General features: G+C 36.9%; 1 protein-coding gene across 9 annotated transcripts; it reads right to left on the bottom strand.

The window, feature by feature from the left end:
• On the bottom strand, nucleotides 1-27,546 carry ZNF518A (zinc finger protein 518A). 9 transcript variants are annotated; one of them, XM_024986142.2, is made up of 7 exons: nucleotides 27,473-27,546; nucleotides 26,640-26,744; nucleotides 25,441-25,561; nucleotides 24,928-25,013; nucleotides 9,889-10,036; nucleotides 6,691-6,812; nucleotides 1-6,546 (listed from the first exon to the last, which is right to left on the bottom strand). In XM_024986142.2, the coding sequence occupies exon 7, from the start codon at nucleotides 6,410-6,412 to the stop codon at nucleotides 1,964-1,966; it is 4,449 nt and encodes a 1,482-aa protein (XP_024841910.1). In that variant the 5' UTR covers nucleotides 6,413-6,546; nucleotides 6,691-6,812; nucleotides 9,889-10,036; nucleotides 24,928-25,013; nucleotides 25,441-25,561; nucleotides 26,640-26,744; nucleotides 27,473-27,546; the 3' UTR covers nucleotides 1-1,963. The 9 variants fall into 9 exon arrangements, with proteins under 9 accessions (XP_024841910.1, XP_024841912.1, XP_024841911.1 ...); XM_024986144.2 differs by lacking the exon at nucleotides 25,441-25,561; XM_024986143.2 differs by lacking the exon at nucleotides 26,640-26,744.

Genomic DNA, 27,546 nt, shown 5'->3' with positions numbered 1-27,546 from the left:
TAAACACAAACTTAAGATAAATTTAATGGAAAAAACGTTTGTTACAGAAATTAACAATGCTTACCAGTCTTTAAACACCATACACATTATTAATATATATTGTATATTTCCAACCAACTCCATTCTTAGGCTCAATTTAAGAAACACAATTGTAACAGGTTTTATACAAAAAATACTTCACTTCTAAGAAAGTAGACAAACTGCACAAAAACAGTACATGTATAATGTGCATAGCAAGATAGCTTGAAGCGTCTATGTATGGCTTTCTTTAAAATAAAACTATTGGGGAAAAAGGCCCATTTGGGACCTAATGTTACAGTTGACGTATGTAAACTGTTTCACATCTTTTAGGCACTTGCTAACAATAGTGTTCAATCCCTGAAAACTGAATTTATATAAAAAAAAAATTATACATCTGAAATAAAACCCCCCAAAATAACATGGGTAAAGTCTTATATACTCCTTTTAAATTAAACAATGAGTTTTATTAGTGCATGCACAGAACTAAATTGAAAGAAAATAAACTTTTTATCTCAAAAACTTTCTGTGCAAAATTTACATAACTGAAAGGTACAAAAATATGTACAGGTTTAAATTCTTTGTTATATACAGAAGAGAAGCCCTGAAGTTTCCATTCAATCAATGAAAAACATCATAACACTTGTAGTAACAATGTAACAAAAATTATATAGTAATTTTTTAATACAAGAACCCCATTATCCAATGATCCAACAAAATTTGACCCAAACTTACAAAGTGAGAAGTTTAAATCAATGATTCTGTTGTCATGAAAACATTCCTTTTTAAAATTCTACCTGTTGGGCATATCCCTTCAGAATCTGTCCTGAAGTTTTATGCATTGTCACTGAGTCCACTATTAATGCTTCTTCATTTCCAACTGCAAACAACCAGTACATAATCTGCTTTGGGTTGTCAGTCATACTGAAACGTTGCTAACAAAAAATGGTTTGTCCCAATTGGACATATTCAGACACTAATAATAAACACAAAAGTATGATTTACTTTGTTAATCTTGCTTCAAAATATTGTTTCTGAGGAGTAATTTTTAATTTTTGAGAAAAGCCATTCCCTTGGAAGTGCTTCTACGTTTCACTTTTTAAAGGGATGGCAACTAAGAAAAAAATTGGCCACTTGGTTTATGATGGGACAAACAACTTAAATCAAAGGAATGCCAAAAGTGAGTATAATCAAATTCAGAAAAATATTCAAGTTCTTTAAATGAACTTCAAACTAGATGAATAGAGGTTAATTATTCTCTCAAGACTGCCCATCTACTGCAACACGAGCGCCATTTAGAAAAAGAAAATCTCCTTGGAAAGGTGTTCCACTCAATGACGTGCGAGACAGCTTACAAGGAAAAAAGACCTACTCATCAAAAACTTTTACCAAGCATCATATGAGGTGTAATTGTAGTGAGTTAAATGTACTCTCAACGGAGCCTAGTTACCTTCAAAAGAACTACATCTTGCAGGAGAGTAAGTTCTTTACCTAAGCTCTCTTAGAGTATCTTCATGAATGACGAGGAACTCCTTCGGTTGCATAGTGAAAGAGCTCTCAACCTTTTCAGAGGAGCTATAGTTATCAAGATTCATAAGGCTAGTGGAAGAGAGGGAATGGGGCTGTCAGCTGCTACTCTCTTTACTAACAGTCACTAAACTGGGAAAACTGTTTCACCATACTTTTCTTTAGCCTTAACTTCCCAAAAACACATATTTAAAAAAATTAAATCAAGGTAAATCTGTGATTAGTTTCTTTCAAAACTAATGTGCAGTGATGCAACTAATGTGCATTTTCAAATGCAACACTGAAACTTTTGCTCATCCATGAAATACAGCTAACTTTTAAATGTTTAATTTTGGTGCTATATTGAAGTAAAAAATGTCTGCATGGAGTAACCCAACTCACTATTTTCTTCTAAGGTAATTTTACTTTTCCTTGGTAATTATTCTAACATGTTCCAATCACGAGTAGCTTCCATTAAATGCCTCTGTCCATGACCAGCCCAAGCATCCTGATTGTCAAATACTCTACCGCAAAACCAACAGTTAAATTTAGCCTTCAGAGTATTTTCAGAGGTAGTTTTCACAATCTGGTAATTGTTTTTGCTTGTCTTTTTGAGAGTTAACTTTAGCACAAATCTTTCCTTCACAGAACTAACAGGTTTAAATGTTTTGTGCCTCTTAGGAAAATCGTCGTAAGTTGTTTCAGAAGGGTTACAACAAACGGGTTTCAGTAAAGCATCGATAGTTCTCTTCGACAATGAAACCTTAAGAACGCGTCCATTAAATTTAGCAACAGTTTTCATTACATTTACTACTTCTGGGGAATCTGCATCAGGATGATTCAAAACTACAACTGGTTGGTTTCTCCTAGGACATTTCACAAGCTGTTTGGAACTAAAGGGGAAAAGCCGCAGAGTTCTGACTGTATCTTTTGAAAGCCTAGGTCTGTTGAATTCAAATGATTCAGGGATACTTTCAGGCTTTGCTTTTTCTTTACACTTTCTGTGTAAGGCTTTTTTTCTTGGAGGTTCTTGGTAACTATCTCTACACTTGCGTTTACAGTTTCTGCTTCTAGATACAAAAGCAGTTTCAGAATCTTGACTTCTTACATGATTTTTTATTCTTGAAACTTTTCTTTTCGAAGTGTTTTTCTTATTGAAGTTTCTCTCAATTGTACAATTTGTTTTACACCTTAATACCCTGGCCTCTGAATGGTCGGTGATACATATTGGCTCCTCAGAAGATTCTGGGCATGTTGCAGTAGAAGTTATCACAATTTCGTTTGCTGGCATCATATCATCTAGTAAGAAGGGTAAGGCATCTCTAGAAGATTCTGGCTCTTTCTGCTGTCCTGTAGTCTGGTTAGATGGTACACTGTCTTTCTGCAATGAGGATCCAGTGTTGCTTACTGACAGATTACTAGCAGCAGTCACATTTAAAACAGGGTTAAAAATTTTCAGCAATATTTTTTGTGGTGTTCCTTCAGGTTTCTTTGGCTGTATATTTTTCAAGCAAGTACTATTTTGGACTAATTTAGGTTTAAGCAGCTCAGTCTTATTTGGCATCACACACTTTAAAAAAACAGCTTGTTTGCCATCAGGCAAAAAGGTATAAAGAGGTGGTTTTGGAAAAATCTTGTTCTGTGGTTTTACTGAATCGGAGATATTCAACTTAGTGCCCTGATGCTCAGGTATTATATGAGTAGGAACAGCTTTCACTGAAGAATTTGCTGGCGTTTTAATAATATAAGGGCCTTTAAATGACAAAGTATTTTCTGGGCTACTTTTCATGCTCACACAGCTGCCAATGCTGGAACAAAGTGCAGGGGTCAGACAATTACTGTTTTGTTCTACTTTTAAGAAAGGTGCTCTGCAAGGTTCCTTAGTTGTAGTTCCACAAGCTTGAGCACTCTCAGTTTTGACAGCAGAAACACCTTCAAGTTTCCCATTATTAAATGTTAAAATCATCCCCGGTTTCTTGTTTAAAAGGAGAGGAGCAGGGATACCTTGTGTATTAACCAACGGTCTTCTTGAAACATGGAATCTAGGCTTATTAGTAAAGTGCATGGGTACCAAAAAGCATTTTGGAGTCTGAACAAATACAGCCTTTCTTGGTTCTGAATTTAGTGGATTATGCACATAGAAAGAATGTGTTGTGGCTCGTAGTTTGTCTTTGACGAGCTGCTGTGTAATTATTGCATCTGACTGAGTCTTAGGCAATGTGCCAAAACCGAAACTTCTAGGGGTCTTTGAATCTCTCACATCCTGTGACAGCAGTTGCTTTTCTTTTCCACTACAGTTTAAATTCAGATCATCTGTAGGCCTACTAGTCCCCATACTACCAGATGGAATCGGGAAAAGGCCTTGTACTTTCAAGTCTTTTGAAGATTCAACTATTTTGTTTTCTCCCCCATGTTCCTGAAAAGACTGGGCACACTGAAGCGGAACATCTTTATCTGGAATGTTACTAGAGTCTTGTTTCACATCAGGTTTTGCTTTTAATACATCTAGAAGTAACTGGTTTAGTTCAGGTGGCAGAAGTTCTGATGCCTGCTGGCTCTGGAGTGAGAAAACAGATGTGATCCTAGGCATCATAGGTGACTCAACATTAGAAATGCCATCCCATTTAGGCTTTTCAGTCATGCTCTCTGAACTTTTATTTTCATTAGTGTATAGGTTTTGTCCATCAATGTTCTGTCCTTTTTCTAAAACACACTGTTCTTCGATTTCAGCTTGTGTTTTTAAAGTTCCATCTTTACTATTTAAAAGACTAATAGATGCTAACCGGCTATCTGGGTTTGAGCTCTCCTTCTTCACTGGTGATAAAACTGACTCACTTAAAACTGTCTTGCTGGATGAAGATTCTCTTTGAGGGTTTTCACACATTGCTGTTCCTGAAAACCTACGACGTTTATTAGAATTATTCACTTTTGAGTAATTATGAAAAGGTAATGATCCTTGACTGGAAGATTCAACAGGTAACTCAGAGTTGATATAATTAATGCAATAATTATGCATATCTCCACTGTTGTATGAATTTGGTTTGGCAGTACAGCTGACTTTATCTGGACTTTTAACTGTAGTACCTAACACCTCAGGGTGACATTGAGTAATATGACTGCCCCATAAGTCAACATTATCTCTTGTTTCTACTTTTGTGGTCAAATTCACTGATGCTGTAATCAAGTCTGACTCTACTGGTGAAGGAGATACACCTTTTTCATCATCCACTGCTGGAATAATATTACTTGTCTGAGAGAGCAAAGCCATTTCTTTTTCTGAAATTACCTTCCCTGAAAGTACAGGAGATGAAGATGAAAATGGAGGAGCTGCTTTCATGCAAACTGTGTCATTTAACTCAGCTGGTACTCCTGTTAAAAATGCAGTGGCATCCAAAGTCTGGGGCTGCAAAACTGCTGTACTGTCCCTTGCAGCACCTGACTGTGAGCCTGGTACACATGGATTCGGTTTAGTGGTAGGCAACAGTTTTATTACAATATGCTGTTTTCCATCCACCATCTTGAAGCCCATAAACTTAGCACTGTAGTTAGCAGGAATTGTTATTCTGTTGTTTTTTACCATTAACACTGTAGGTCCTTGTACAGCAGTCTTCAAGAAACCTGAAGTAGAATTTGATCCCTCTTGAGCTCCATTACATTGTCCAGTGGACACAAGAGTTGGTTTTCCCAACTCTGACTCAGCAGGTTTATCATTATTCTCACAGTATAGTCTTTCATGCTTTTCTTCATTTACATGTTCCTGAACAAGATGGCCTGGGTCTTCAGATGTAGCCTGTGTTCTGTTCACTTTTTTAAGCACTTGAGTATTTTTTTCTATACTTCTGTCACTTGCATTGTTGACTTTCTTGCGTCTCCAGAATGTCTTCCTTGATGCACCTATCTTGTATCTTTTCAGTATTAGTTTAAGTCCTGCCGAAGACTTCGCCATCCTTTTTTCATATTTGTCCTTTTCCAGTTTTTCTTTCGCATATAAATGTTCTTTGTGCAAAGTTATAACATGTCTTACAAGGTGCTCTCTCCTGGTAGCACCATAGCTACAATATTGACAAGTGAAGGGAAATGTACCAGAATGAATATAAAGGTGCTTCTGAAGCTCTCCTTTGGTTAAACATATATAATGGCATTTACCACATTTATAAAGGATTTCGTTGTGTCTATGGATATGCTGAACAAATGTGCCAACATCCTGGGTGGAGAACTCACACTTTTCACACTGAAAAGTACCATTTACACAATGTGTGGATGAAAAATGCTTTGTTAAGTCTAATAAAGTATATAAATTCTCATTGTTACAAATGTCACATTTTACTAAAGTGATTCTATGAGTTCGTCTGTGTTGTTTAAATACCTGGAAGTCATTTGCTGAAAAACTGCACATCTCACAAGGATAGGAAGGTAATTCACCATGGTGCCACATTTGAAAGTGTTTCTGCAAATCATTTGGGCTATACCGGGTGCTATCTCGGCACTTTAAACAACTGAAATTGAGTATTTTTGCAGACATTTTTATACCTTCGTCAACTCTCTCAGATTGATGAAGCAACATACACTCTTCTACAGAGCTTACAGTCTTTACATTGATAGATTTTCTTGCAGTCTGTGGCTTGTGTTGAAATAATTTTCTGTATTTGTCAACTTCATGTTTCAATAGGACTTCATTTGGAATATGTATCTTCGGCAAAACAATTTTCACATTTTTTAATCCATAATGAAAACTACTTTCTGAAATGTTTGGTTTAAGTTGGTTCTGAAATTTTGGTTCTGAAATTTTTGATCTCAGACTATCAACTACCTCATTTTTCACATCATAATCTTTTTTTAAAGTATTTTGTTTTTCATCAAAAAATAGATGTTTCTGTTCAGATGGCATGATTTAAAAATAAAACAAAACAATCTCAATTCTTTTCTTCCTGAAAATTCTTGAAGTTACTTGTAATTTGAACAGGAAACAATACTGTGCCGCAACATCTTCAGAATACCAGGATTTTCCCCACATTAACTCACCTAAAATTAAACAAAGAACTGAAATTTTCATCACAGAAGTATCAGTAAAATTCATTTTAAAGTTCATTTTGACACAAAGCAAGAATGCTGATCAAACAAATAAAAGATATAAAAGACCTGTTAAGTAATTTAAAAGTAGCTTACCAAAAAGTAAGTCTGAAGTAGAAATAACACTAATCTGGACCTCAGGAAATACAAGCTTTACTTTCGGCTCTGCTCTGTGACACTGGGCAAGGTTTGACTTCTCTGCACCTCAGTTTTCTCATCTAAAGAAAACCACAATTGGATAAACATCTTTAAGCTCTAAGATTTTATATTAACTTGACACTATAGTTTTTAAACAAGATTTTTAAAATCTCAATAAGAGAGCCCTATAAACTTAAGTCCCACTTACACACGTGGTTCCAATTATACACATATACCATTAACTTTCTCAGTTACTTAGTTGACCCATAGCTTTTACCTTGTGAGAATTAAAAGACTTCTCTCTAGATTTTCTACTTCCCTAGTGCCTCAGGGATAATTTATGTTTAAAATAAAAGTTTCACTCATCTAACAACAACAATAACAAAAAGACATTATCTACTCTCTCAAGTTATCATGGCTAACTGGTTTAAAAAAAGTAGAAATTAAAAGGAGGAGTACATTTCCCTGGGGTACTCCTAAATCTACTTACTACCTTTCTGGTTCCCTACCATTTTGGCTTTTTCTTTTTTTATCCCTAGAACTAAGGCAGATGGCAGCAAGGAAAGTCCTTGGCATTTTAGAATGTACTCATTACCATCTGCCTCCATTAATTTAAAAAATTACTGGTTTGTGTTACTCTAAGCAAATCTCAATTTCTGTGTTTTAGTTTCTTCACCTATAAAATGAAAAAAAGAAGAAGAAAATTACCCCTACCTATGTAACAGCATCCTGTAAGGTACCATATAAACTGTAGCTACCACCATTACTGTATGTACTTACCATGTGTGAGACATTATGACAAGGTGCAGAGGACAAAAAAACTGTAGAATTAAAAAGATGTTCAGTGGTTCAGTGGTTAAAACTCCAACCTTTGGATGTAGAGGGTGTGGGTTCAACCCCTTGTCAGGGAACTAGGATCCCGTATGTTGCATGACACAGCCAAAAAATAAACAAATAGATAGACAATATATTGCTGAGAATGGAATCTGAGCACCAAAGGTTCGGTAGCAAAAATATCAAATGGTGTATTACAAGAATTATATTTTCTTACTTTCATGTTCTTAAATATGTATATGACTAATAATTAGATAAGCTAAAAAACTAAAGTATAAATCACAGTAAGCTTCATCCACAATGTCTATCCAAAGGTCTCACCTCTAAATTCCAATTAATCTAAGTAACTAGGAACTTCACTGTTTCAAAAATCCTTCACTGAGGGACTATAATTAAAAGTTACATTACATTACTATTAAGAGGCCCTTTGAGTATTTCTCAAACTTAAAAATTTGGTTGTGTCTAAAAAAACACCTTCAGTATTGAAAAAAAAAAAAATATATATATATATATGCTAACCTGAAAATGAATTCATTAGAAGCGTTTGAGTTTACTGAAATTTATTTTTACATACTATTCCTAATACAGTAAAAAAAAAAATGTGAAACTTTTACTATATTATTTAAAGCTAAATGTAAAACTTTTTCTTCAAAAGTGAGAAAAATAATAAAGGACTAGAAAAAAGTTCAGTGATAACCTGGTGGATACTTCACAACAACTAAGAAAATTCTCTACAGAGTGTCACATTCTCAACAGTGACAAGCATCATAATCAACTATAGTGTTTTCACTACACCAGACTCTGAGCATGGGGCTCAAATATGTGAAACTTCTTAAACACATTGAGTAATAAGTCTTCCACATTTGCCAGAATATCATATTGTGGTCATTCCAGACTATCGATACCCAGGCTTTTCTATTTCTATATATAATCAAGAGGAGTCTGTATCACAGGTTTCATTACAAAAGGCAAATTGCTTCTTATAGTATATGTTACATGTCCAAAAATGTGTACGTAATGCTAAAAACCACACATTTTGATAAAATTTCTAAAGATCATCAACTTCATTTCAAAATACCTATATAATTTTAAATTTTTCTCATGAAAACACATATCCCAAAGGACGACAACAAGTATATGACTTAAATAATTCAATCAACTAATACTAAAAAAAATCTATTATAAATATGATACATTTTGATGAGTGCTACTGAGAGATCCCAAAAACATGGTTGCCACCCTTAACTGCAGCTTGTAATCTAAAGGATGAGGTGGGGCATATACTTATGTTAATACTTGGCTTATTCAGAGTTGACCATCCAGCAATAAAACAGAAAAATTTTAAAGCAGAAAATAAATAGGATACACGGCAGCCAAAAGAGATGCCACACAGTTCATCCATTAGAGTGCAAGTCCTTTCCACACAGACAAAACAACACTGAAAAAAGGAACCACCTTACTAAGAAATTCATTTAGCTTTTACTTAAGTCTGATAACTGCTAATAAATTAATGTTGAATGTGATTATTTTTTATATTTAATATATGACATGTATAATATAGCACCAAAAGAGATTAGTATTTTACGTATCTTGGGGTTTATTTGCCCTCAAATTTTAAGTTTGGAGAATCTCTTTTGTCAAATCTTCAACTATGTTCAACCTGTTTTCTGTGAAGGCAATCAAACACGACATCTGGTACCAAATTTTATAAGGATTGCCACCTATGGGGAAAAAATGTGTTCCATTTTTTTAAAAAGGAAAGAAATTTTAATCTTTCAACCTATTAGCTAATACTCTTTTCACTACAGACCACTCTCTATCTTACCAACAAGGACTACTGACTTTAAATCCCTTATTTAAATTACCGCCTTCTATATATGTATTATTATCTCATAACACAACCAACATCTTCTCAAGCCTTAAAATAATACTATTTGTTTAAAGTATGACTGGCCCTTTTTAAAAAGTAACCCAGAGTGTTTGCTGCATCAAGATGGCAACTCAAGCCATTTGATGGTCTTCCTCTCCCAGCTGCTCACTGAAATATAAACTAAAAAATGTAATTTTAAAGGTTCTATAATATGTCAAGAATCTAAAATATATTCCATAGAGATGCCACAAGGTGTTTGGAAGGTTAAGGTCCAGAGAGAGAAAAGTGAAAACAAATGCTGAAATAGCAACCCTTTTAAAGCAATACTTTCAAAGAGGAAGCACACTTCCCTGGTTGAATGAAGGACATTCATTCAACCAATATGCAGTAAGTGTCCATCATGTTCTAAGTAGAGAAGTACTGATTCCAGCCACTCCTTCTCCTATACATACCTTGGGAGAGAAGTGAGGGCTTGAGAGGAAGACTGCATGAAGCACTTTCGGGTGACAGAAGGCTCCAGCTCAGGTATGGGAAGAGAACAAATCCAGAGCTTTGAGCTGGGTCCAGAGACGAGACGGAATTGAGAGTTGCTAGCACCAGCTGTCAGGAGAGATGTAAAGAGGCATCATTTCTGAATAAAAATACATCTTCCTAAACCCATGACCATCTTGTTCTGTTTAGGACTGCTGCTCTTCCTTTTTTTTTTTTTTTTCAGTTTTCAAGGTTTTTTTATTTTTTTATTGTTATCATTATTATTTTTTTACTTTACAATGTTGTATTGGTTTTGCCATACATCAACATGCATCCGCCACGGGTGTACACGTGTTCCCCATCCTGAACCCCCCTCCCACCTCCCTCCCTATACCACCCCTCTGGGTCATCCCAGTGCACCAGCCCCAAGCTTCCTGTATCCTGCATCAAACCTGGACTGGCAATTCGTTTCTTATATGATATTATACATGTTTTAATGCCATTCTCCCAAATCATCCCCCCCTGCCTCTCCCACAGAGTCCCAAAAACTGTTCTATACATCTGTCTCTTTTGCTGTCTCACATACAGGGTTATCATTACCATCTTTCTAAATTCCATATATATGCGTTAGCAAGTCATGCTGGGAAAACTGGTCAACCACTTGTAAAAGAATGAAACTACAACACTTTGTAACACCATACACAAAAATAAACTCAAAATGGATTAAAGATCTAAACATAAGACCAGAAACTATAAAACTCCTAGAGGAGAACATAGGCAAAACACTCTCCGACATACATCACAGCAGGATCCTCTATGACTCACCTCCTAGAATATTGGAAATAAAAGCAAAAATAAACAAATGGGATCTAATTAAAATTAAAAGCTTCTGCACAACAAAAGAAACTATAAGCAAGGTGAAAAGAAAGCCTTCAGAATGGGAGAAAATAATAGCAAATGAAGCAACTGAAAAAGAATTAATCTCAAAAATATACAAGCAACTCCTGCAGCTCAATTCCAGAAAAATAAACGACCCAATCAAAAAATGGGCCAAAGAACTAAACAGACATTTCTCCAAAGACGACATACAGATGGCTAACAAACACATGAAAAAATGCTCAACATCTCATTATCAGAGAAATGCAAATCAAAACCACAACGAAGTACCATTTCACGCCAGTCAGAATGGCTGCGACCCAAAAGTCTACAAACAATAAATGCTGGAGAGGATGTAGAGAAAAGGGAACCCTCTTACACTGTTGGTGGGAATGCAAACTAGTACAGCTACTATGGAGAACAGTGTGGAGATTCCTTAAAAAACTGGAAATAGAACTGCCATATGACCCAGCAATCCCACTGCTGGGCATACACACTGAGGAAACCAGAATTGAAAGACACGTGTACCCCAATGTTCATCACAGCACTGTTTATAATAGCCAGGACATGGAAGCAACCTAGATGTCCATCAGCAGATGAATGGATAAGAAAGCTGTGGTACATATACACAATGGAGTATTGCTGCTAAGTCACGTCAGTCGTGTCCGACTCTGTGCGACCCCATAGACGGCAGCCCACCAGACTCCCCCGTCCCTGGGATTCTCCAGGCAAGAACATTGGAGTGGGTTGCCATTTCCTTCTCCAGTGCATGAAAGTGAAAAGTGAAAGTGAAGTTGCTCAGTCGTGTCCGACTCTTAGCGACCCCATGGACTGCAGCCCACCAGGCTCCTCCGTCCATGGGATTTTCCAGGCAAGAGTACTGGAGTGGGTCGCCAGTGCCTACTCAGCCATTAAAAAGAATACATTTGAATCAGTGCTCTTCCTACATGTAAGTCAATTAGTATCTCTAAGCTGTCAGAAAAAATTATGTTAACTTTCCTGACTCTGTCTAACCAAAAACACTAAGAAAATCTTGGTTTATTCTCCAACAATACATCTCAGCTCCCAGTGCCATCTAAAAAGATAGCTGGCAGAAAATCACTGGATGCAGCAGCTCAAAAAAGGGAAAATAATTGAAACACTCAGAGAAACCTCACCCATTCTCTCATCCAGCATGAGAAACATAATTACAGTTAAAAGTTACTGCAGGAAAAAGGAGAAAGATTTACCAAAAAAATCAAGTAATGATTGGCAATCTCAGTAAGACCTGAGCTAGGATACTGAGGGGAAAAAAACAGCACAACAACAACAAAAATACTGCCAGGAAAAGGAACAAAGTAGATGGGGGAGAAATAATGGTTTTGAAAACAATAGGAAAAAATTACATTGAGTTATTGCTTTCTTCTTGTTTTTTTTAAAGCCTTGAATTTTCAAAATCAAAGGCTCCCCAAATGCCAGGCAATATTATTAGTGTATAAGAAAATAAAACTCAATATCTAAACTTATTCTAGTAAAATGTTTCAGTTTAAAAGGTAAAAATGAAATTTTACCAAAAAAAGGTGGACAGAAAGTTATCTAAAAAGATATTCCCAACACCAACTTAAAGCAGACAACAATATTAATCAGATATTTTACTCACAATTCTAAATGCTAGAAGACAATGAAATAACAGTTTTAGAGTTCAAGAGAAAATAATTAACTCAAGAATTAATTCTATACCCAGGAAAACTGTCACATATGGGAGAAAAACACAATTTTAGATATCGGAATATTCAGAGAATACACTACATATATACTTTTTCTAGAAAGAAGTTTTAAGTAAATACTAATACTTCAGCAAAAATCAAATTTTAGTCAGAAAAATGACTATAAATAAATAATATGATATAGAAGAAGTATCTGTCAACTGTAACATCTACAAAAGAGAAGTATAATTTTTTGGTAAGTACAGTTAAGAAAAATAACAAATATATAAGAAGCCCTTAAAAAATTACAATGGGAAACAGAAGAAGTGACAATAACAAAATTCTAGATATTGGAAAGCAGATAAGTAGATAGTAAATGACCTGACACAATCAGGCAGACGGGGGGGGGGGGGGGGGGGCGGGGGGGGGCCGGGGAAGCTAAGAACTAACCCATTTTATACTCTGAATCTCCAAAAGACTTAGGAACTGGCAAGCACCAAGTAACTCTGAGATGGGAAGAAAAGAGGAAGAGGAGGCTAAAACAGAAATTTGGAGAAGCTGGTTGAGTTTTGGTTGGATGCTAAGATTCTCTTCCCCACTCCATCATGCTGCTGCTGCTGCTGCTAAGTCGCTTCAGTCGTGTCCGACTCTGTGTGATCCCACAGACGGCAGCCCACTAGGCTCCTCTGTCCCTGGGATTCTCCAGGCAAGAATACTGGAGTGGGTTGCCATTTCCTTCTCCAATGCATGAAAGTGAAAAGTGAAAGTGAAGTCGCTCAGTCGTGTCTGACTCTTCTGGACCCCATGGACTGGAGCCTACCAGGCTCCTCTGCCCATGGGATTTTCCAGGCAAGAGCACTGGAGTGGGGTGCCATTGCCTTCCTCCTCCATCATGCTAGGTTACTGCTATTCCCCCACCACAGAAGTCACAGGTATTCTCTGTGGAAAAGTAAAACAGAATTTCTGATATACAGGATACCAGCACAGCTGAGTAAGTGGGCACCACACCAAAAGCTAGAGGATTAAATGACCATATACATATGAGACACAAACCCCATGCCATGCCCCAGTTAAAACAGGGCTAAAACACTGCTACTAAAGATGCGGTCTGCTGATAATACATGAGCCATTTGCCACCAGTCCATTACAATATTTGTACAGAAACTGAGATTAAGCATTTAGAAACTAAAACAGCAATTTTACAAGGTTAAGTTTGTCTGTTGAATCCAACAATAAAAATTTGAACTTGTTTGTATGCTTTCTTTTTAAAATTTTATTTTCCGGTAAGTGATATACTATGAGATACTAACAATAGGAATAATCTGACAACTTTCATAAAAACAGTTTGTAAAATATATGTATTTATTATAAACATTATAATTTCATAAAATAATATAAACACAATATATCTACATCTACATATATGCCTGGGGAGAAAGTACTTTAACTTCTGATTCACCCCTAGAAATCTATCCTAAAAGTAATAATCAGATGTTCATGGGAGCACTGTTTACAAAATCACAACATTAAAAATAATTAAAAGCCTACCAATAAATAAATAATGGTATTTCTATTCAATGGAATATTCTTCAATTTATAAAACAACACTGTAAACCCACGCTTAGTAATAGGGAAGACACATTAAGTGAAAAAAAAAAATCAAAACAGTAGCCATATCAGGATTTACTTTGTTCAACTGTTAATAGATGGTAGAGAACAGATGAATAAACAGACACATGGAGCCCTAAACACTCTTAGTAGTCAAGAATATATACATAGAATGTGTTTATAGTGATCACTGGTTATCCTTGGGTCAGTGTTTCTTAAAATGTCCTTGGATTACTATGGCCTCCACACTGGCATACTTCCTTATCATAGCACAAGCAAATAGCCTAACATTTGGATGTAACAAGAATAATTCCAAGACCACACTATTATGAAACTTTAAGAAAAAGCAGCATGAATCCATGAAACTTTTGGAATTCTCAAAGCAAGTGAGTCTGAGGTAAACAAACTGTTTTTCTTGAACAAACTCAAAACAATAAGCTTGACACCAATAAAAAAACTGAATGTTGACACTAAAGGTGGACAAGAAGTTAAAACAAAACAGGTATATTCAACGTACTCCTCTTATCAACACAGAAGTACCCAATCACATCCCTTCAGAAAAGACTGTTAACAGTTACAAAGCTAATGGCAAATGTAATACTCAGATAATGAAGAACTATGCTATCAGATGTTACTGTTCTTCATAAATTCATGCTATGAAATTTCTTTTAACAATTAATTTGAAAGCCATAAAGTTATCTAAAAAGTAAGTAAAGGGAGCTGGCACCACCAAAATAGCAGTTATATATGCACTGTTGTTATACAAAAAAAGTTTTATGTATTTTATATAGAAAACAAGTGGTATTTAGTTAATAATATGATTCCTGATCTAGGTATACTGTTAAAAGAATAAAAATTATAACATCAATCTAAATTTGATTTTTTTTCTATATACTGTACAAAAAAATAAATATCAAGTATAATGTTGAACTGTTTTGTATTAGTTAAGTATATTATTCTTTAATAAAGCACTGGTTTTAATCTGACAAAATTTTATCTATTTTTATTTTCTTTTTTAGTCCTCTCATTAAGTTTTGATTTGGTATGGAGAATTTGTAAAATCAGTGAGGATACCTTCCATCATTTCATCTGCTCTGGAATAGTTCAATAAACATGAGACATGCCCACTCTTTAAAATTACACAGACTGTGCAAATATACCATATGGGCCTGGGACATCTTTAAATTTTAGACATTATAATCTTTGCAAGTTCTTCTATGGTTTCTGGGATCTTTGAGTTTTCTACTGCTTAAATCACTTTTGGCAGTTTATGTTTTCCTTGAAAAAAATCAACTTCCTTCACATTTTTAAAATATACTCCCCCAGAAAAGTTACTTTTAACAATCTATCCTACAGAAATAAAAGCAAAACATATAGATATGTACCTTAAATACATACCTTAAGCACTTAAATGCCCATGAATAAGAAAATTATTAAGTAAATTATGGAATATCCACATGAAAACAACATAAAGAATGAGGTGTATGTATTGAATTGACTTGTGAAATTTTTTTAGTTTTCAAAAAAGGAAGTTGCAGATTAAGGCATTTAATATATTTTTAAATTAACAGGGAAATCCTCATTTTTACATCAGAAGGAAAGATTCTATGAGTACATGTTTGTAAACAAACAAGTCTATAGTAAAGATACCCTTTAAGCTAATAACAGATTAAAAAAAACTTTTTAAGGAATGACAGCAGAGCAAAGCAAAACAAGATAAAACAAAACAAAAAACAAAACAAACCAAAACAACAGGAAAGTAATCATCAGATCTCCTAAGAACCTTGACTAAAACCTAGGGAGTAATATCACTACAAGTTTTTACTGAGACCTGCCCATATTCCCACCCCACTCTAGTACTCTTTTGCTTGGAAAACCCCATAGATGGAGGAGCCTGGTGGGCTGCAGTCCATGGGGTCCCTAAGAGTTGGACACAACTGAGCGACTTCACTTTCACTTTTCACTTTCATGTATTGGAGAAGGAAATGGCAACCCATTCCAGTGTTCTTGCCTGGAGAATCCCAGGGACGGGGGAAGCCTGGTGGGCTGCCATCCATGGCGTCGCACAGGGTCGGACACGACTGAAGCGACTTAGCAGCAGCAGCCCATATTCCTGCCCTTGAATTCTAGGAAATGGGCTTCCCTGGTAACTCAGACTGTAAAGCGTCTGCCTACAATGTGGGAGACCCAGGTTCGACCCCTGGGTCGGGAAGATCCCCTGGACAAGGAAATGGCAACCCACTCCAGTTTTCTTGCCTGGAAAATCCCATGGACTGAGGATCCTGGTAGGCTACATTCCATGGGGTCGCAAAGAGTCGGACACAACTTCACGACTTCACTTTCACCTTCAATATTGGGTTGGCCAACAAGTTCACCTGGGTTTTTCGGTAAGATGTTCTGGAAAAACCTGAACAAATAATTTTGGTCAAACCCAATATCATTCCCCCTATTCAGCTGATGGGCTTCCCTTGTGGCTCAACTGGTAAAGCCACAACTTCCTTTGTGGCTCCACCGGCAACGCAGGAGACCTGGGTTCGATCCCTGGGTTGGGAAGATCCCCTGGAGAAGGGAACAGCTACCCACTCTAGTATCCTGGCCTGGAGAATTCCATGGGTCCATGGGGTTGGAAAGAGTCAGACACGACTGAGCGACTTTCACTCTCACTTTTCAGCTGACACTAGTGTAAACTGACTTAAGCTACTAGGTATTACTTGTAACCAAAGGTTCTTAAGACTTGAAGTTAACAGATCAATGTTGACTGTATCTACTTCACAGAAAGGTAGATTTTATAACAATCTTTTAGAGAGTAGCAGGGCTTAAACATGTAAGAAAGGAGCAAAGGTTATCAAGTTCAGAAAAACAAAAAGGAAACACTGCAAGAACTGTAAAATCTAGATTACAGAGAAAATGGGAGGTTAATTAAGAGGACCGTAGAGGACAAATCTGAACTTGAAAGGTAACAAGGAGCCATTCTTGTCAGTTCATGAGCAGAGTTACAGAAGCAGTATTTTAGAAATAGTATAGAATGCTACTAGAAAACAGAAAGCAAGATATATTCGAGGAAGAGAGTAAAAACAGAAGGGAGAAAGCTAAGAGAACTAAGTGACAATCCAAATAAAGAGAGGAACCAGAGAACTGGCAGTGTTAGCATACCTTAGGAATCACACAGTAGGTACAGAGAAACTTTTAAAAAGATGATTCCCAAAGTAAAATGCCAAGGATAAAGACTTAGAGTGAATAAAAAGAACAATTCCTAGAGAGTTTTATTTTCTACAACAGATTAAAAAGCAAAGACATTCTACAGTGTTCAGTTTTAGTGTAAACGTATCAAAAAGGAAGAATCTATGTGCTACTTACAACATTCCAGTTGCTTAAACATTAAACAAAGAACTAAAAACCTCTTGAGTTTAACTGACCCTATTTGTGACTCAGCATGTAGCTCTGTAACTTGTCACATTACAGTTAGGAAAACTAGTCATTATTTTTTAAAACTATTGTATTTCTTGACTTAATTGAATTTTTTTTCTGCAGAGATAACCGAGTGCAGAATGGTCATATAAATATGCAACTAGAGATAAAACCAAGAGCATGCAGCAGGAAGAGCTTACTGAAAAACGTAAAGAACACACAAAAAAACTAAAACTTTTATTTTCAAAGCAGGATCTATTTTAGTGTCTTCAAAATAACAGCTATTTTTCATGACTTAGAACATTTTGGGCTTACTCTTTTTGTAGCTGTTTAAAGTTTTTCAAAAGTTTACCCCAGAAGCTAATGCCTATCATATTTTGAAAAAGTAAAAGATTAAATTTTGTAGAAATTTATATTGAAGTTGGTTCCCTTCAAATCATTGTGGCCTAATGACCATCTTAAACACAAAAAAAGAGGGGGAAAAAAAGGTTAAGTATACAAATGTGATCAAGTACAGATACAGAAATACTAAAAATGCTAGTGTACATATGAGCCACATACCACTAAGGTAGGCTGGTGACACTGGTATACAATGAAGGAGTTTAAAATAAAAATTAAAACACAGAAGCAGTTCCTGGTTCAGATGAATCTTACTTCTTATTACTCTCTGAAACTACAACTGCTCACTGAATACACACACAGCCAATATACATGATGCTTTCTGCTCCCCTACATATCCACTTTCCTTTATGTTCATACTGTTTCCTTTCACCAGGCTTGTCATCCCCTTCTCTGCCTCTTCACTCAACTCTGGTCAAACTTTTTTTCTAATTCTACTTTCTACACAGACATGAAATCTTCTGCAACATACACCGATCTCTCCCTTCTCTGAATATCCATTTAAAGGACAGCCACTGTGCATCATTTTACTGCCAACTGTTTTAGAGTTACATCATTTCCTTTTACAAGTTTTACGTCCCAAGAAAATTTATAAGCTTCTTAAAGACAAGTTCTATTTCATATTTATCCCTCACAAAACCCAAGAAGACTGGGTACACAGGGACCTAACAAATTCTAATTTGCTTATTATTTTCTTCTCTCCATCCCCACTGGCATCATCTTAGCCCACTGTCATCTCTAACTTGGATTAAAATGATAGTCTTCCTAACTGGCATTCATGCTTGCCCCTTGCCCATCACCTTCTCTGAATCTATTCTCCACAATGGAGCAAAAGTCATCTTAATATAAAACAGATCACGGTGTTCTCCGCTTAAAATTCCTTAGGGGCTTCCCAAAGAACTTAGCAAGTAAAATACATCTCTTGGCCAAGGCCTGCAAGGAACAGTGATATACGGTCCTGGACCTCTGTCTTCAACTTCATCTCACACCACTCTCCCCATCTGTAAATATACTCCAGGGCTTCCCTGGTGGCTCAGATGGTAAAGAATCCACCTGCAATGCGGGAGACCTGGGTTCAATCCCTGGATTGGGAAGATCCCCTGGAGGAGGGCATGGCAAGCCACTCCAGTATCCTTGCCTGGAGAATTCTCATGGACAGGAGCCTGGCGGCTTACACTCCATGGATTCACAAAGAGTTGGACATGACTGAGCGACTAAGCACACAGTACAAGCCACCATATATAGAGTCTCTCAGTTTCTCAAATACTTCTCTCCCATCTTTCTTATCTCAGGCCTTTCTCTGCACCTGCTACTCCCTACTTAAAACAGTCTCTCTTCCATTCCTCAAATGACTAGATTCCTCTTATTTTTTAGGCAGTTCAAATGTCATCATCTCAGAGAGGCTTTCCTCAACCTATAAGCCATTCCTTCCTCAAACAAACAAAAAAACTGTTTTCTATTTTACCCCCTCATATTTATTTTTCTATAACATTTTCCCCTCTGGAAATATTTTATGTATTTGTCAATTTATTTCCCATCTGTCTCTACCACTGGAATAAGTGCTACATAAGTATATGGACTATATCTATCAGGTTTTTGGCCATATGGCCAGCATCTTGTACAGTGCTGGGCTTGCAGCTAGCACCAAATATGTGCCAGTCTTTGTTCTAAACACTGGGAATACAGCAGTGAATGGAAAAACAGACAAAAATCCCTCCCGTCATGGAGCTAACACTCTGATTATTTAGATAATAAACAATGTAGGTAAATCATATAATACAGTCAAAGGTGACAAGTGCTGTGGAGAAAAATAAAGCAGGGAAGGAGAGGCGGAACCAGAGAATTCCAATTTTAAATACAAAGTCAGGGAGACCTCACTTGAAAAGGTCTTATTTGAGCTAAGATCTTAAGGAGTTGAAGCAGACAGCATTCTAAAAAAGAAAGAGTAAGTGTCAACATCCTGAGTGTGCAGCATGCCTAACACATTCGGGGAATAGCAACAAGACAGTCAGTACCACGGGAACAGAAAGCACCATCGGGAAAGCAACCAGAGGAAGATGAGGTCAACGAAACAATGAAGACAGCTGCTGGAGCATTGTGGGTAGAGAAGTAACATGAGCTAAGTTGTTTTTTTAAAAGATCACTCTGGCTGCTATGTTAAGAACATGGTATTTGAGAAGGAGGTTAAAAACAGATGCTTCTCAGGTAGCTCTACTGGTAAAGAACTTGCCTGCCAAGGCAGATAGACGTAAGAGAAGCAGGTTCGATCCCTGGGTCGGGAAGATCCCTTGGAGAGGAAATGGCAACCCACTCCAGTACTCTGGCCTGGAGAATCTCATGGACAGAGGAGCCTGGCAGGCTACAGTCACATGGAGTTACATGTGACTTGTCACATGGAGTTGGACGTGACTGAAGCGACTTAGCATACACACAAAAACAGAAGCAAGGAGATCACTTTGGAGATTATTAGACTACAATTACCCAGGTAAGAGACGGTAACTTAGTAAAGACAATGATGCAATGGTCAGATTTTGAACATACTTTGAAGACTGAGACTACAGGATTTGCTAACAGACTAAATTTGGTCCATGAGAAAAAGAAACATATCAAGGATAACTCTGAAAGTTCTGACCTCACCAAGTGGAAGAAATGAGTTGTTATTTACTAAGGAAAGATGGTGTGAGGGTGGTAGGTTTGAAAAGTATATCAAGAGTTTGGTGTTGGCCATGTAGAATCTGAGATATCTAGTTGACATCAGAATCTGAGATATCTAGTTGACATCCAAGTGGAAACATGGAATGTATAACTGAAAACAGAGCTCTAGGTCTAAGATAAAATTGGAAATTATTAGTGTGTGTATAATGTGCATGTGTGTGTTATTTTTATAGGTAGAACTGGATGAAATCACCAAAGGATAAGTAAAAAAAGAGAGAAGTCCAAGGCCCGAGCCTTGAGATGTTCTAACATTTAGAGGAAAAAGAGAAGAGCTGGTATGACTGAAAGAAAAGACCAGTGAGAATGAAAGTAAATTAGGAGACTGGTACCCTCAAAGCAAACTGAAGAAAGTGGTTCCAGAATCATAACGATCAACTCTGTCAAATAAGATGAAGACTGAGAACTGACCGCTGGACTTTATGCCAAGAGTGCTAGTGACACTGATTAGAATGGTTTCAACTGGAGTTATAGAGAAAGGCTCACAAGTATTAAGAGAAAATGGGATGCATTTAAGAGACGCAGAGATGTAGTACAGATAACTCAAGGAATTTTACTACAAAGGACCAAGAAACAGAGGAGCTGGGAATTTTTTGTTTGTTTTTTAAAGGTAAAAGAAATGATAGTAGGATTGCATGCTTATAAAAAATGACCCAGTAAAATTGTTAAAATCACTGAAGGAAGAGAGAAAGAAAAGAAATGTAGTGGCAATGTCCTTCAAGCTCCAATACTTAGGCCACCTGATGCAAAGAGCTGACTCATTAAAAAAGACCCTGATACTGTGAAAGACTGAAGGCAAGAAAAGGGCAGAGAGGACAAGATAGTTGTATGGCATCACTGACTCGATGGACATGAGTTTGAGCAAATTTTAGGAGATGGTGACGGACAGGGAAGCCTGGCATGCTGCAGTCCATGGGGTAGCAAAGAGTTGGACACAACTGAGCAACTGAACAATGAACAAGAACAAAGTAATCTCCTTCAGTAAGTGAGAAGAAATGTAATCCAGTGAGCAAGTGGGAGAGTTGAACTTAGAAAAGAATAAAGATAATTCATCTACAGTTACTGGAGAGAAGGAAAAAGATGTCAGCAGGTGGGTAGATGTTATTGTGAGAGGTCGTGGAATGAAATGTTTCATTAAGTCTACGACAGGGGTTGGCAAACTATAGTCAACAGTCAGTTCTGGCCTGCTGCCTGTTTTTGTAAATTAAGTTTCACTGGAACACAGCCACATTCATTCATTTACATATTGCCTATGGCTACTTTGGTGTTACACAACAACTGGCAGGTGCAACAGAAACTGTATGGCCCATAAAACCTAAAGTATATACCACCTAGTCATTTCCAGCCAAAGTCGGCCACCCTGGCATACTAGAATACAACAGCATTTAATGAGAATGACACATTAACCTATACATCATTCCTAATATCTGGAGTAATCAAACATTAATTTCACTCCTTATCTCTTTTCAAATATTTTTATAACTACTGCTACATTAGTTTTGAACCAGCTTTATCTCTAGGGATGGGGTGTGTTTCATCACTGTACTAAGGGCATTTTTCAAAAAGGAGGCAGTAAGAAGAAATAAACTAGTGGCACATAAAAACAAAGAACACCATTTCAGGTTCATTACTTTTCTAATTTTCAAGGCAGATGGATGGATTAGCAACAAGATCTTTTCCATGACAAATAAATGTACACCCACTTGAATCAACTTATTTTATATCTTAGCATCACAAAATGGCATCACACTGAAAGAAATACAAGCATTTTACTCAAAGAAAGCCCCAGTTCAGTAAAAAGAAGCGAAATTTCTGCCTGGCTTTCCAAATACCTCATATATAGGCTTACCTAAAACAGCCAGCCTTATTTCCCATTCTCTCTCATTTTCCCAAAATACAAATTGTTACTGTCAAACCAATCTCCTACCCATCTCGGATCAGCCCTCAATCATTCCATCTGTTCTTCAATTACTCTTTATGTCTATCAAAATCCAATTCTTAAGTCAAAATCCATTTGAAATTATACCTCCTTCAAAAAACTTTCCTAGACTGGGCCAGCCCTCACTAACCTTCTATCAGAACTCAGACTTACAACCCATACAACTGCGTTCATTGATCCTTTTAAGCTGTTTGTGTTATGTTTCACGTACATCAATCTGGATGCCTTAACTGAACTATAAGCACTCTGAAGACAAAGACATCCTCTTATACTTATATATTACTAAAAAGCCAAGTACAGCATGGATTATTCTCAACACATGCTTGTTGATCTATGTAACCTATTACATAAAAATGTGCTGTATTAGAGAAAGCCCACCATCCACTCAGTCTAGTATGTATAATCCTCACCTATACAGGCAGGCGCACATACTTGTACATACTACTATGTATTCAATTAATATTTGTAGGTTGAACAAAGAACTAAATACATGTACGGTGAATGAATGCATGCATGTATGACTAAAGGATAGCTCTTAAGGTAGAGGAAAAGGGCAAATTGTGGATGGATATGAATGACCAACTTGAAGTTACAGATCCTAAATTCCTAAGGGCCATATATTCATCAGGATGTTTTCTGCTACAATCCAATTCAAATTAATTTATATGCAGAATTTTGGTCCCAGGGACTGGAAAGGACACCAAGCTAGCAGACAGAATCAAAAGAAAACCACACATATCTGATACCATCGTTCCTGAGACTAAAAGTAGTACTCTATCTCCATCTATCTCCCATCTCTATATGGCTTCACTTTCATCTACTACAGATAGGATTCTCATATACATGGGAAAAGAAAGTCACTAGCATCCTCCCAGATTAACAATGTTTGAGAAAAGGGATCACCGTTCTCCCAGCATTCATACATCAATTTCTAAGGATTTTGATTGGCTCTGCTTGAGTAACAGGTAATCATTGTTGCAACAAGGATGACTGGGCAGAGTTGTAAGACGGACTGATAAGGTAAGCCACTAACTACTCATAACAGGGAATAGATGATTCCCAAATGAAGAAATACTGAGCTGATGAAACAACATACATGCACACACACACAAACACACACACACATATGTATATATATACATATACACATCTTCTGCCAGCCATAACCTCCAACAACTAGCAATTAATTAGGAATTGGTGATGACTTTACCATTATTTTGAAACTATTTGACTTTCCAAAGGGCCAATATAAGTTTTCAGCTATTAGTACTTCTTGAAATGAGACCCATGTGAAACCCACTTAATTTTCCTAAGCTTTAAGTCATGAACCTGCATTCCAATATTCTGACATCTGTTTCAAGCAATCATACCAATCACAATCTTAAAATTTTAGTCAGATTTTGTTCACAATTTTTAAGTTCAAATAATTCAAATCATTTTGGTCAATCACCATACAGCAGTCTCTTATTCATTATATTTGAAGCTCTCATTGTTCATCATGTTACTTTTTCTGAGTAGTTCGGCTCATACTTAGTAAAGAATACTCTTGGCACTCAGTATTTACTTTCTCTACTCAGGAGCAGCACAGTATCCATGAGAATCTCAAATGGTAAGAGATCAAACAAATACCATATAAGAAGAAATGACACAGGTAAAGAACATAAATGATAACCTGGTATCATTTACACCAGAGTTAGAGTTATGGGTATACATCTGGTGAGGGGAACTGTATGATACTGTGATATCCCAAAACCTACTGAATACAAAACAGCAGAGACACCTGTATTTCAACAGATAGATCAGCCATGTTTTTGTACAAGGGTACGGTATTTTCCACTGAGTGCAAAACGTTCCTTACATCACCATGGATTTGTTGGTAGGTATTTTTCCTTCTTTTTGTCCACAAGAGGGTACTCAGATGACTGTTTCCAGGAAACCAGCCTTAACTCTGTAGTGTCCCTTTTCTGACTCAGATATCATTAATCACAATACAAATATACATTAGGTAATTTTTCTTTGGGTGCATTACTTCGCACTTACTAGAACAAAACACAAACACTCTTCTGACCATTTATACAGCTTCAAAACATCTTCCTACCATATTTATCTCCATCATTCATTACCCAGGAGCCCTATAACATCACCTTTACATTTAGAAGGATGATAAGAGTTAAAATCATCTTTAGATTTCTAGTGAAATATTAAAATTTCAACTATGAAAAAACCTACTTTTTTTGCTTACATTAACATGAAAACCCATGTGTATATTACACTTAGGCCAAAAACAAAACTATAACTTAACTCATATAATTATTCTATTCAGTCTAATATTAAAATATATTAACTTACTACTTAATAGATTGTATAGTATAGTACTTCAATCTTCACCATACCTCTTTCTTCAAGGAACAAAAGGCACACAATTTAATGCTTGGATAAAGCCACAATCAGGAACAGTGATCAAAAGGAGAGATGATATCTGGAAATGAAGACCAAAATTTAAAAATTTTGACTGCAAAAACACTCAGTAAAATGTTCTTAAGCTTTTGATTCAATTATGCTTCATAGTCAACATAGGTATATAAATTTGGAAAAAAAAAATCTCTGCACTTAAATAACCTATCATTGACATTCAGTGATAACATGTCATAAATTTACAAAAGTCACAAAACTCAAAGCTTAGAAGGGAGCTTAAAATCAACCTCATTATCTTCATTTATTACACGATAGGGAAAATGTCTTGTCCCAACTCACAAAGCGAGAATTAGAATCTGGATCTGATTCCAACCCAGATATCCTACCATGACAATGCTACCTCTTAATTCTCATTTCTAAGGTCCATGAAAATTGCTCACCATGTGAAGTCAATACCCCACACAGAAGCGAAATACTCATAGCCTACACACCTGGGATAAGATAATTAAGAAAATTTTCAACTTTAACTCTTTTCTTTTGTTTATAGTGTTTTGCCAAAAACTTTTAGTAGAGTAACTGAAGGAAACTGGGAAAGGTCCAAGTCTTTTACCACTAAAAAAAAAAAAAAGTTGTATTAGGTGATCTACAGCACACAATGCTTCAACATGAACAATTACAAACAGAAAAGTAAACAATAAAAGTAAGTTAAAAGAGCAAAGTCAAATTGCAGACTTATTCTAAAATATATCCCGTCTGGAATGTTTCAAAATATAAACACTTTGGGGATCACAATACACCATATTGCTACCAGAGAGGATAGGAGAGGATCTGAAGTGTGATGATAAAAATCTCAATCATTTAAAAAGCTCATACATTATCAATGTGCACAGCAGATATTTACTCTGGTTGCTGTCCTTTTATCCTTCCCTAAAAAGACATAAAACGTTCTGAACTGATATTTATACTTCCATGGCAACAATAAAGAAAAATTTGGACGTGCAAAACAGGTTAGATACCTACATTTTCTCCTTCTCCACACTCTTGTTAATTTTCTGAATCTGGAACTTATGTACAAGAATTTTAACAAAAATCAACATGGTCTACTACGCTTACCGTCCTCGTGAAATGCTAACCCCCTGAAAATGTTAATAAAAGGCAATGTCTTATTGAATTTCAAGGAAATTCCGTTTTGCTGAAAGATAATGAATCCACTTCAACTGTTTTGCAGTTAAACTCTGAAAGACGTTAGGGTATCTCATTGAATCAATTTAAGTGGTTGCTAAATGTTCAACTTGAAGACAAAAACTTTAGAATACACTGAAGTCAGATCCCTTCCTGCCTGAAAAACAATTCAACTTTATCAGTACACTAAGCCCAAAACATAGACGCTCAAAGTTAAGAAAATTCTCACCCTTATATACAGTTTGGTGGCACGTTTCATCACTGTGACAACCGTACAAAGTTCAACATTATTATGTATTCTTTAAACATTGACTTAATTTATTTTTCTACAGTTTTTTTAAGTTTTTATAGCCAAACATACCCAACGAATGTTTTCGCTAATAGCTCACAAACACTAAATGGTCCCAAACTTAAACCTTAAAAAAAAACTGAACCTTAATTTTTGCACTCAGAACCTTAAAGCTACCGTATCTGCTTCATTGGTCTACTTAAGAGTTATAACATTTACCTTATATACAGTCACCTTATATATCTTCAATTACCATAGTCTTCTAAGAAGACTGTCTACTTGACAATGAGGACCATCATGTTAAGAACAGACTCAAAATGGACCCTACGAGTAAGAAAGCCAGTTACAAAGAAATCCAACTGCCACTGGGTGTGGTTGGGGTCTGCACGGAAGAGCGCCCTTGGCCAACTCTGGAGAAGGGAACGCGCGCTAGAGAGGTGAGCTTATCTGGAAGGAAAAAAAAAAAAAGATCTCCGAAGACCGCAAACTGAACCCACAATGGGGAGCCGTCGAGTCCGGCTGCCTTGGGCCTGCGAACCTACAGCTCGAAGGGTGCAGTCTGAGAGGTACCCATGCAGTCTCCACCAGTCCCGGAACGCGCCGAGTAAGTGCTTCGAGCGCCGCGCGCCCCGCTCCGTCCCAAACACCGCGCCCGATCCGCCCCTTCCTCCGGGGTTCTGCTACCCCTCGGGCGCGCGGAGGCACACTGCGCCGCGTTCCCGCTCCAGCTCCTGGACTGTGGGGACAGTGCGGAGTTCGAAAAGCCCCGACGTAAAGCAAGCCCAGGCTAAAACGCTGAAGACTAGCTCTGGCAGGCTGCAAGAGCGCCGAGTCAAAGGACTGACTTCTCTAGAAAAACTTTGCGACAAGTTAGGCGGAAACGCTGAATGGCCGGGACTATTTAACAGACGCTTCCTATCACAAGAGGCGGAGCCCCGAGCGAGTTCGTGGGGGCTTTGTAGCCCCCACAAACTCGCCCTTTGCCCCCTGACTCGTTCTCTACAAGTCCCGGCATCCTAACAGGCCTGAGCGGCCCCGCTCACGGGGAATACCTGTCGTGGTCCCCATTGCCTGCGAGTCCCTGATGGCGGCCATTATGCTTCCATCCGGGTATTGCCGAAAAGCC

This window comes from Bos taurus, chromosome 26 (genome assembly GCF_002263795.3).
Source record: "Bos taurus isolate L1 Dominette 01449 registration number 42190680 breed Hereford chromosome 26, ARS-UCD2.0, whole genome shotgun sequence".
Classification (NCBI taxonomy): Eukaryota; Metazoa; Chordata; class Mammalia; order Artiodactyla; family Bovidae; genus Bos; species Bos taurus.
The sequence above is the reverse complement of the archived record's forward strand: the minus strand, read 5'-3'. Positions and strand labels throughout refer to the sequence as shown.

Excerpts from the sequence above, each read along its gene's own strand:
- ZNF518A (XM_024986141.2), bottom strand. The coding sequence starts at position 6,412 with ATGCCATCTGAACAGAAACATCTATTTTTTGATGAAAAACAAAATACT.